The sequence below is a fragment of the Echinops telfairi genome, unplaced genomic scaffold, assembly GCF_000313985.2.
Source record: "Echinops telfairi isolate 266 unplaced genomic scaffold, ASM31398v2 ScPeMD7_7406;HRSCAF=8444, whole genome shotgun sequence".
In the NCBI taxonomy this organism is placed as follows: domain Eukaryota; kingdom Metazoa; phylum Chordata; class Mammalia; order Afrosoricida; family Tenrecidae; genus Echinops; species Echinops telfairi.
In genome coordinates, this window is record NW_022111306.1 from 4,782,019 (window position 1) to 4,794,211 (window position 12,193).

The 12,193-nt window shown below is 42.0% G+C and overlaps 2 protein-coding genes across 2 annotated transcripts in view; one reads left to right on the forward strand and one right to left on the reverse strand.

Annotated features, from left to right (window-relative positions):
- DENND5B (DENN domain containing 5B) overlaps nt 1–12,193 on the forward strand; it is a 131,482-nt gene that overhangs the window by 78,214 nt on the left and 41,075 nt on the right. Inside the window, exon 12 of the mRNA XM_004700004.2 lies at nt 6,363–6,444. Within this exon, the coding sequence (XP_004700061.1) occupies nt 6,363–6,444 (82 nt within the window). The remainder of the gene's footprint in view (nt 1–6,362; nt 6,445–12,193) is intronic.
- LOC105978351 (heterogeneous nuclear ribonucleoprotein A/B-like) overlaps nt 11,616–12,193 on the reverse strand; it is a gene marked incomplete at its 5' end in the record, with an annotated part of 6,455 nt that continues 5,877 nt past the window's right edge. Inside the window, one exon of the mRNA XM_045296387.1 lies at nt 11,616–12,193. Within this exon, the coding sequence (XP_045152322.1) occupies nt 11,616–12,193 (578 nt within the window).

Genomic DNA, 12,193 nt, shown 5'->3' on the forward strand with positions numbered 1-12,193 from the left:
GAGTTGTTATGAGTCAAAATCGACTCGATGGCAGTGAGGGTTTTTTGTTTTTGTTTTTTCAGCTTTACCTAGTAATTTGAAATTCTGTTTCAAAGAAAAAATGTTAATGCTGTTAGTCTTAGAAAAAATAATTCTCAAGATCTGTCACCAAATTTTCTTTTAGAAATGTTGGCGTAAAGAAACTTAAACATAAGCCTTGTTCTTAAACCTTTTACTGAACTTTAAATGGATGTTTAAATCAGGTGGTGGGAGATAGGAGTAAGGGAAAGAGCTGGAAATGCTCTTCATACATGGTTATGGTGGCTCTAACCTTAGAGTTTGGGGTCACTCTTATCAAACTTTTTCTGTTAATTACTTGCCTGTGTAATTATAGACTGTGTACAATTCTATAAAAATAGATCAATAGTCTGCTCTCTATAAGCTTACTGACAGGAGCGTTGATTCAAGAGATATGAAAATGGGATTCCTGAGGCTAAATATTAAATATAAATCTTGACAATGAAGGAGAATCAATTAGTAGTGGTACATGGAGAAATACTTAAGTTGTCAAGGATTTCATTTTTGCTTATATCTTCAATCAATACTCATGGAAGCAGCGGTCTTATTGCATTGGGCAAATCTGCTGCACAAGACCTCTTTTAAAGTATTGAAGAACAAGGACGTCATGTTGAAGACTAAGGTGAGACCGACCAGGCCATGGAATTATCAGTTGCCTCATGTACGTAAAAGTTGGGCAATGAGTAAGGAAGACCACAAAAGAATTGGTGCATTTGACTTACGGTGTTGATGAAAGAAGATGGAAAGTACTGTGGACAGCCAGAAGAACAAGCCAATCTTCCTTGGAAAAAATGCAACCAGAATGCTTGTTGTAAGCGAGAATCATGAGATTTTATACCATGTACTTTGGACTGTTAACAGGAGAGGCCAGCTCCTGAACCACGACATCCTGCTGAGTAAAATAAAAGGTTAGCGGAAATGAGGAAGAGCTTCATGGAGTTGGATTGACACAGTGACTGAGACAGTGGTGAGATGGCACCTGAACTGACAGTGCGTCATTCTGCTGTGTAGGGTTGCCAGGAGTCAGACCTGCCCAAATACGAACAGCAGTCACAACAGCGGTGGAAGTAACATCTCAGTCGTTAGGAATCATCTCTTCTTCTTGGAGTAAGCTTCCTGGTAACCTTAGTTGGAACCAACTTGATGTCAGGGAGAAATATAAAATGATAGGGCTTTACTCCTTCACCTTTGATCTGACTTGTAAACTCTTCTTCCCAAGGCCCTAATTGATGTCCTCATCCAGCTGTCACATTAGCAAGTTAATCTCAAGTCTCTGGCCTTGGTTCTTAGACATCCATCTCTGAGGGCTTACTGGAATTTCAAACTCAACAAGTCCTCTCTCAAACTCATTTCCTTAGCATCTCTCCCTCCTCTTCTGATCAGGCTTTCTCCATCTCCTCTTTTAATGAATGGCACCTGAGTCCTCTTTTCAGTCGAGCTAGAAGTTAGAAAGCTCTCTATCATATAGTGGCAAGCCCACAGGATATAACAACAGAACACTGTGCATTGTGAAACATGTGCTAGGGTTTGGTTTTGTTTTAACATTTTATTGTGCTTTAGGTGAGAATTTCCGCTCAATAGTTCATACACAAAATGTTCTGTGACATTGATTACAATCCCTGCAATTTGTCAGCACTCTCCCTGTTTCTTCCCTGCGATCTCCACTTTCCGTAAATCCAGTTTCCCTGACCTCTCACCTCCGGTTTGGGGCATATGTTACTCTTTTGGTCTTATGGACTGGTTTTTTTGTTGTTTTTTTTAACATTTTATTAGGGGCTCATACAACTGTTATCCCAATCCATACACACATCAATTGTGTAAAGCACATTTGTACATCGTTTCTCAAAACATTTTCTCTCCATTTAAACCCCCAACATTAGGTCCTCATTTTTCCCCTCCCTCCCCGCTCCCCCCTCCCGCATAAGCCCTTGATAGTTTATCAGTGGGTATTTTGTCATATCTTGCCCTGTCCGACTTCTCCCTTCATCCACTTTTCGGTTGTCCGTCCCCCAGGGAGGAGGCCACACACCATGCAATTGGTTCCCTCTTTCCTACCCACTCTCCCTCCACCCTCCCTGTTTTGCCACTCACACCACTGGTCCTATAGGGCTCATCCATCCTGGATTCCCTGTATTTTCAGTTCCTATCTGTACCAGTGTACCTCCTCTGGTCTAGCCAGTCTTGCAAGATAGAATTCCAGTCATGGTAGTGGGAGCGGGGAGGAAACCTTTAGGAACTAGAGGAAGGTTGTATTTCTCATCATTGTTACATCGCACCCTGACTGGCTCATCTCCACCCCGAGACCCCTCTGCAAGGGGATCTCCAGTGGCCTACTAATGGGCTTTGGATCTCCACTCCGCACTCCCCCCCATCATTCACTATGGTAAGATTTTTTGTTCTGATGATGCCTTACACCTGATCCCTTCGACATTATGGACAGGTTTTATTAACCTCTTTGAACCTCAGTTACTTAAGCTGCAAAACTAAGATTTTTTAAAAATCGAAGGAAAGTTAGAGTAATTGGAGTAATAATGCTATTAGAATATTTTGCATTAGCACTCCGAGGATTTCATATTAGTTTTAACTCTTGGGACTTACTCACTATATCCATTCATACATCATGTCCTGTGGATTCTGCCTCTGTGTATTTCTGTACTGGTTTCCCTGGATGCTTCGGTCAGTTTCCCCACCAACTGGACTTTGGGATAACTTTTAGCTCTTCTCCCTTATTTTTCTCACATCTCTACCATCACACAGCCACTCCATTTAGTAATGAAAGAAAAAAACACCACAAGAATTTATCATTTTCAAAATATTCACCCTCTCCCAAGAAATGTTTTAAGTTAGTATTTACGGATCTATCGTTTAGTCCTAACTGTCCTCATTGTCCTCAGGGGACGGGGCCTCAGAGGTTAGACAGTCTGAGCGTTAGGAGGCGTTATAGTTCCATTCCAGTAAATTGTGCTAAATTCTGGGATAGAAGTTCAGTTTTACAAGCCTTGTTAAAAAGAGGGAAGGACTTGGCAGTTTGCCCAGGAGAGAGGATATTCTGAAAGGATTTCACACAGTGGCTAAACTTCCATTTTTTTTGGTAGGGCTCAAAAAGCCCATGTTCTTTCTTAACCATTAAAGTACACTACTCAATCTTAAGTGATAATAGACTATAAATAGGGAGAAAGATACAAGAGCATTAAAGAGTGAGTCATAACAAAGACTCAAAATAGAGACATGAAAAACATAGCACATGTGTCAAGAACATTGAATAGTAAAGGGTGATTGGAGTTTAGGGTTCTGGAGGTGGAAGGAGGGCTAGGCGCTAGGACTGTAGATCAGTATTAATCTTCCCTGTATCTTCATCATCTCTCCTGCTCGGTTCTAAAACAATGCTTGTGCATACTTGCATTGCGGATGCTACTGTGTTTTAAATGCAGTCTTCATTTAGGGCCTCTAAGCTGCTGCTCTCTGCTCCCAGAGACATGGCTGCTGCTCGTTGTGTCTCCCTCTAGCCAGCTTGCTGTCGTTTCAGCTCCCCTCTGCCGCCTTGTATGTAATTTTCTCAGCCCATTTCTTAGCTCTCCTGTGGCCATCTTCCATCCTGTCTAATCACCTGGAGTGCAGGGGTATTCTCTGAGGCATTTCACCTTCTCCCCCAAAGGGGGGGGGGTGTTTTCATTAATAACACACTTAAGTGGTGACAGTCCCAGACAGAAGATAAACATAGAACATTCCCTGAAAGCCTCTGGAACAGTTCCTCAGGGTCCATGATTTACTGAGTATCAAGGTGAGCCAGCCCTTTGAGTGTACCATTGAAAACAACCCCCAAAGGGCCAAGACCTCCCAGGATGTGGAAGGCCCAGAAAGTGCTGCCTTTAGGTTGGCCTCGCCAAACCCTCACCAAACAGGTGCCTGTCTTTCTCCAATACAAATTTCATAAATATTTATGTCTTCCAGCATTCCATGTTAGGCCCCTAAAGTAGAATGGATCTAAAAACAGCATATTTAGTATTCAACACTTCCCAATTCTAATTCTTAAATTCTAGTTAAATTGATATATTGGATACTGATGATACTGCACCTCAGTCTTCGTTTACAGAAGGGCAAATAGAAATAAACAGAGGGCACAGAATTCCACAGCAACTCGTTAGCAATGAGCACCTCCACTACAGGACATCAGCCAATAGTTCGCTTAGCCATTATTATTCAAGGGAAGACTTTTTCATTTTATAAATATTAGCCATTCAAACTTTATACAAGAATGACTCATGAATATTAAATTTCTAAGTGAAGGTTACCCATTTGCATTTTACATATATATTCCAAAGAAAGGTATAAACTGCACAAATTATAGAACAGTATCATTGACATCACACATAAGTAAATTCTGCTAAAGGTCATTCAGTAATAGTTCCAGCAGTACACTGGCAGGCCAGAGTAAGAAGAGGACGTGGATAAGGCTCTCACTGTTGATACCAGATGTATCGTGGCTGGAAGGAGAGAATACCATAAAGATGCTTACTTGTGTTTCACTGGCTTCAAAGGCTTTCGGATGTGTGGATCATAGCAAACTACAGACAGTCTTTAGAAGAATGGGAATTCCAGAACACTTCATTTTGATCCTGCAGAACTTGTACATGGATCAAGAGGCAGTGGTGCAAAGAGAACAAGGGAATGCTGCTGTTGGAAGTCAGGAAAGGTGTGCGTCAGGGTCATATCCTCTCACCTCACTGTACTTAATCTATATGCTGAGCAAATAATCAGAGAAGCAAGATGATCTGAAGAGTTCAGCTTCAAGATTAGAGGAAGGCTTATTAACAACCTTTGATATGCAGATAATACAACCTTCCTCACTGACTGTAAGGAGGACTTGAAGCACATGCTGATAAAGATGAAGGATTGCAGCCGTCAGTATGGATTACCACTCAATGTCAAGAAAACCAAAATCCTCAGAACTCAGTCAGTAGTTAACATCATGATAAACAGAAAAGATTGAAATGGTCAAGGATTTCATCTTACTTGGATCCACAATCTGCTCATGGAAACAGCAGTTAGGAATCAAATGACAGATCACACTGGGTAAATCTTCTGCAAAAAACCTCTTTAAAGTATTAAAGCAAGGATGTTACTTTTAGTACTAAGGTGTGTCTCACCTAAGCCATTGGTATTTTCAGTTGTCTCATATGCATGTTAAAGTTGAACTTTGAATAAGGAAAGCCAAAGAAGAATTGATGCATTTGAATTATGGTGTTGGCTTGAATTATGATGTTGGCAAGGAATTTTCAAAGTACCATGGGCTGCCAAAAGAACAAACCAATCTGTCTTGCAAGAAGTACAGCCAGCGTGCTCCTTAGAAGCAAGGATGGTGACACTTTGTCTCAAGTGCTTTGGACATACAGGGAGAGACATGGCGTTCTAGAGAAGGCCATCATGCTCCATAAAATAGTTGGGGCATCACAAAAGAAGGAACACCTTTGACAAGAGGGATTGACATGGTGATTCATTGATGGGCTCAAACATAAGAACAGTTGTGAGGATGGCCCAGGGCCTGGCAGTGCTTCCTTCTCGTGCATATGGTCGCTATGAGGCAGAACATAGTTTGGGTTCTGAACTTTGAGCTAGAAACTTCTCAGGCTAGAGAGCCCAAACCCTTAGATTTTTTAAAAACACTTCCAGGATATAGTAAAATAATGTCACTGAAATTCTTTTTTTTTTTTTAGTGCGAGAGTGAATGAGAGAGTGAGAGTGAGTGAGTCAGAGTGTGAGAGTGTGAGAGAGTGAAAGAGTGTGTGAGAGAGTGAGTGAGTGAGTGAGTGAGTGGGTGAGAGAGTAAGTGAGTATGAGAGAGTGAGTGAGTGAGTGAGAGTGAATGAGGGAGTGAGCGAGTGAGAGAGTGAGTGAAAGTGAGTCGTCACTGAAATTCATGAACATAGAAGCAATTCACATATTTTAATAGCTTCATTTGTAGACATCACTCTCATGTTTATTATAATCCAGAGCTGCTCAGCTACTTGCATTTGTTCAGTGAATAGTTTTAGACAATGGCTGATCCTTGTTGCCACAGTTTGCTTACATTGCATCATTTGCTAGGTGGATTTTTTTCATGTTGTGTTTTTGGTGAAAGTTAGGTTCCTAGTTAATGCTTCTTCTTAAATTTCCAAGCGCAGTCCAGACTGACTAAAGAAAAAAATGACGGATGTACCGTTTTAATAACATAGAAACATTTAGGGGAAGGATCTGAACTTTTCTATTGTCTTTAAAATTCATTTTTAAAGTAATTTTTAATACATTGCTGATATTTTTCTATACAGTTACCCTTGGACCAGAAAGAAGAAAATCTGACTCAGGAGTTATGCTGCCAACACTTAGGGTCTCTCTAATCCAAGACCTGAGGTACTTGTGTACATTAGCACATGGGGATAGCTTTTTATATGGATGGCTTGCTCCTAAATTGTGCTTTGAAAAAAAGAATGACTGTGTATAGCTTAGTCTCTTAAGCTTATATATGCTGAAGAAACCACTTTTATGCTTTGTCATTTTGTCTGCTTTAGTTTTACACTGTTATATTCATTCCTTACATTAAACAGAAAAGGAAAATGTAGCCATGAAGAGTTTGAAAGACTCCCTAAACTATAACTCTTTTTGTCCTGTTCGCTTGTTTGGTTTTTTTCAGTACCTACTGCTTAAGTTTATGGAAAAAGATTTTTCTCTTTCAATCCCATTTTTCCCTGAACTTTGTTAAACCTTCTCAGACCAAAAATATGCAAATGATAGGTTACTTGGTTTGAAAAAAAAATGGTGTCTGGTAAATTAGCTTTAAGCATATATAAATTGGAGAATTACCACTTCCAGGTAGTGAAATTAGAAATCTTTACAAGGCATCAAAATAGCTTAAACTAGATTTTTTTTTCTTAAACTAGATTTACTGAAGAAGTTCAGCGAAGACTTTTGTCTTTCAAAAATGGAAGTATAGTACTTAACCACCTCTTAAATGTGGGTTTAATTAAGGTGGACACTGTAACAAATATAACACTTGTAACTCTTCTCTTAGGGTGTGTTGGTTAATATTCCTTGTCGATGTTTATATGGTTTTCAAATATTTGTGAGTGAAAGAAAAGCTCCTAAGTGTGGCAGCATAGACAACGGTGACGCATCTGGGCTTGACCACTTACTGGAGTTTGCAGATCTGTCTAAAATGCTCCTTAGAGGCAAGGATGGTGAGACTTTGTCTTTCACACGTGGGATATGCTGTGAAGAGAGATCCGCCCCTGGAGAATGATAGCATGCCTGGTGAAGTAGCAGGGCAGCAAAAAAATGGGAAGCCCTCTACAAGAGGGATTGGCACTGTGCCTCCAACCATGGGTTCAGACGTAAGCACAGCTGTGAGAATGGCCCAGGCGGACCTGTCCATGTTTCCTTCTGTTGCAGGGAAGGTTGCTATGAGTTGGAACTGACTCAGTGGCACTTAAAATAAAGTGTGTAACATGAGACAATGTTCATAAGGTCTCTAGACCTTATATGTCCCATATTTAAAATAGACTTAGAGACACTTTATACCCAATGGGACACCAACGCTGACCAATTCCCTCCTGAGAGTCTTCTGCACCCTATTTGCATTCTCCCACCCAGTTTGATCCAGTTGTTTGGTGGGAGTTTCAAAGACAAATAGAACAGCCATACCAAGCCATTACACTTCACCACACTTCTTTACCAATTCTGATACTGTCCCTTTGAAGACACTGTACTTTTTTGCTTTGCTCTAATCTGTTTCAATAGCCGCTCAGAATTCACGGGTAATACAATCTTGAGGTTTATTAGGGAGGTTAGCAAGGTACAAGTTCTTTGATTGGGGCATCTTCTCAGTTTTACCTTCAGGCTTGCCTCTCTCTGGTCCTTGGCTGCTTTGCCACTAACTAGATGTTTCAAAACTCTTTTAGATATGCTGATAGATGCCAAAGGGCACTCTACTTTAAGCCTCAGCCCACAGGTGCTTGGCTCAGATTCTGTGGGTTGGCAAACTTAGCTCTCCATTAAGTGCTGGGAGGCACCTTACTCACCAAGAAGCCTCCTGCCTGAAGGCACCTAGCTTCACTTGTTGCAATAGTCAGGAAACCCAGCCCGCTGTCTCCTACTCTCAGTGCTGCTGCTTCCGCTGCCCCCACTTCTCTGTTGTCACAGCTTTCTACCTCCTGGATCTAGGAGATACAGCCCACAAGGACCTGGAGTTCCAAAGGCTGTGTTTCACTCTTGACTTCTTTCTGACAGTATTGAGAGCCAGCCCCCACCCCCACCCCCTTTTCCACTGCTGAGATGGCTTACTTAAAACCCAGCTAAGGGCAAAACTGACCAATCTCCCCAGTAGACTTCTACACCCCCACTGTTTGCATGATCCCACCCAGTCATTTGGTGGGATCCCAGAGACTAAATTACAAAGCTAGCCATATCAAGTAATGCACTGCTCCACAGCTTGTATTAGCCTAAATCGACTTTAGTATAACCTTTGATAACCGACATTTGTTCAGGACTGATGCCCTATAACTTCTTTCTTGAATGTTACTTTGGCTTTCAAGTTTCAGGCTTTGGCTTGAAGAGAAGTCTAAAAAAAACCCCTGAGTTTTGTAATATGTAGTTTGGGCTACATAATAAAAGCTTTTGATAAAAGCTAATTAGTTGCTTGCTTTCAAAAGGTGTACAGTGAAGCACAAAAGGACTGCCAGAGAAGACAAATGGATTTTCCTGTGTTTTAATAACATATATGGTGGCACTCTTTTGAGGACTTCATATTTCGTGTGTGTGTTGTATGAACCTTAGGGGTAATTAGAAAATACTAACTCCTGCTAGCCAAAAAACTTACTTCAAACGAAACACACAGAGAGAGAGAGAGACTGACTTCAAATACTTGAGAGAAATAAGAAATCATTCGGGTGTGTTTGAGTCATCTTTCCATTCTGATCAAAATCATTTAAGAGCAAAGTCACAAGAACCTGATGAATCCAATGTGTTATTTCCCTAACCAGGTGAACGGGTACACATTTCTGTTTTGTTTTGTTTTTTCTCACCACTATGGGTATTTTCTCCCTGGAAGCAAAATTCAGGCAGCTTCCTGGGTCCCTCTGTGAGCTGAAGCAGCCTGAGGCGTGTAACTCTGCCCTGGTGACCTTCGGACCCTCAGCACTGGAGTGATGTACTCAGGGCACCTTTGGAAAAGTGTCTGTTTCCCCTGCCACCTCTTTTCTCTGCTTCCACTTTGATGCCTTAAGATGGCTTTTGTATATTGCTGCCCTCATTCATGATATGTTTACTTCAAAGTTTAATTCTCAGTGGGCAAGCTTATTTCCCTCTGCAAGTTCTTGGCAAGTACTTCATTGTAGCCCCTAATTGCTACCAGATAATTGATGTCAGTATTCTTACAGAAAAAAACACACAAAAAATCTAAAACTTTTTCCCCCAATCTGGACAATTAAAGAAAAATTTAGGCATTATTAAGTAGGCTGCTTCTGTGAACCTGTGCTGTCTGTTGGACATATCCCTCTGTTGGTACCTCCCATTGTTCCAGGTTGATCTCTTGAGGCAAAGGCATGGGCAGTTTAGGGACTTTGAGTCATCGTAGTTGTCAAGAGCCTTGGCACTGGATTCCCAGCTGGCATGAGTCCAGCACAGACATGGCTCGGCCACCCCTTTTCTTTTCTCAGATCATTCCCTGCATGGATACCAAGTATCCCCACACCATCTATTAGAATTATTTTGTTTTTCCAGAGTCAAAGGCTGATTGTGCAGCTCACCCATCCATTAAAAGTTTCATCCTGGTATTACCATTTTTTCTTGTTTCTTTCCAGAGTAGCCCTGGAGCTGTTCAAACTGACTTTTGTTTTTGATGAAAAGTTACTAATGATTAGGGACATAGTGGAAATTGTATGAGCTAGATGTTGCAAACGCATAGGCAATGAGCAAGACATCTGAGGAAATCCCAGGGATATTCTCTTTCTGTGATTAGAATAAATTATTGGAAGGAAAACTGGCTAGCACCTTTGTCTTTTTATAAATGTATGCACATGTGCTTGTACCTGGCTTTATTCTGCACTAAAATTAAGTATTCATGACGGTCTCTGTTTTACCCTGCAAAGGAATGGTTGAAGGGCGTCTTGACTTCAGGGATGGTTAATTTCTCTAATTCAACATCTCATTGGTGATGCAGTAAAATAAGCACCAGTTAATACTAAGTAAATGCAGACTCAAATTTAGATACTGTCACATCTTTTGGTTCTAAGGAACAGAAGCCATTCAAACTAGGGAAAACTATTGGAGCATCCGAGGGATGCGTTAGAATTCAAGCACAGGAAGATGATTGAAAGCATTCCTATCCTAAGGTTACCTTTGTTGCCTTATCAGAAGCATGTCGTTTCTGCTCCTCCCTGTGCAGACAAGGCTCCTGCCTGAAGCCACTTAGCTTTCCTTGCTGCACTGGTCAAAAAGCCCACCACCCCTCATCCTCTCGGTGCTGCGGCTTCTGCTGCCATGACCCCTCCTCACTCCCCTTCCTCTAGTGTTCCCTTTCCTCCCTTTCCTTCACTCTTTGTGGTGCCCTGTCTTTAACATCACCTCTAATAGCCATTTAACACAAACTAGCTCCATTTGCCAGTGTGCTGCTGATTGTCTGTTTGAGGAAAGATCTGACTTAGTGTAAATCAGGCGCGTGTCTCATCCAGGTAGTTCTAGTGGAGAAAATCTGGGCATGGGAAGTAGACGCCAATTGAGGTCATAGTGGTACCTGGAGTGTTTCTTCAGGGTTTAGGGAAGAGCTTCTCTGAGAAGGAAATGTGCGTGCTAACAGGAAGTGATGGATAGGAAGTAGGTGGCCAAGGTCTAGACTAATGTGTATTGTCTCTGTGACCGCTGGTGGGTCACTTTGTCCCATTGAGTCTGTTTTCTCATCATTAACTTGTGATAATGATGATCTCTCACCAGTGCTTGTGACAACCAGTTCGAACAAGCTCATAAAGATATTTTCTTTAAAACTTCAGAACTAGACACAAAATCAAATAAGGAACTTATTTAAAAGCACATGGTATTTGCTTTCTTTGGGGGGGGGGCGTTAAATTTTTATTTCAAAAGCTTGGATAGCTTCAATATCCAGGTCGTGGCAAAATCAGGACACGTAAAATACCTTACAATACATTAGATTCCCAAAAAGGTACCCCAAAGTACAGTAAAATTAACACTTCCGTTACAGGAGATGTATGACACAAATAATATAAAATTAAACGGTGAAAAAGGTGACACTGGTTTCCTAAGATACAAGTTTACTCTTTACCCACCAGCGCCTACAGGCCCAGGATACAGAGCGGCAGCAGGGTGCACACCCACCCACCCCTCGGGTTTTGGGGAACCTGGTATTAAATTAGGCCCACGATGCTGCTCAGCCTCTGATATACCACACACTGCTAACACAACTAGCTCTGGAATAGTAAACAGGAGAGTGGTTTCCAGGGGGAAAGTTTTAAATAAGACGCACATGGGACAGGCCATAGAAAGTTTGCCAAGTTAAATTTGGTACATAATTGTGTTCACTGATATCCAAACGGAGCGGCGTGGGCAGCTGTCGTGCCTGCCCCGGCCTCAGTGTGGCCACCGCGTCGCTGGCTCTTCCTGTAATTTGTACTCCCCTGACCTCCACTTCCACCACCACCGCCACTGCCTCGGTTCCCTCGGTGGTGGTTTCCACGCCCCCCCCACCCCCCACCCCAGCCGTACTGCTGCTGCTGGTAGACCTCTTTGGGCTGGGCCACCTTGATTTCACACTTGCTTCCACTGACAGTGTGAAACTTTTTCTCCAGAACTTTCTTCACAGGTTCCTCTTCTTTATAGGTGATAAAAACAAAGCCTTGTCTTTTGTTAGACTTTGGATCCATGGGAAGCTCAATGGCCTCAATCTCCCCAAATTCGCCAGAGTACTCCCTGATCTTCTCCTCAGTTTTCTTCACCGGATCCTTCATGGCCATGGCCTTTTTAGGGTCAATAACCGGACCATCCAGCCGGGGCTCCTCCTGGTCTAGTCCCTGCTCCACGCTGGTTGCGTCTTTGAAGAGGATGAACCTAAATCCTCTTGACCGTCCAGTGTTAGGATCCATTTTTATTGTACAGT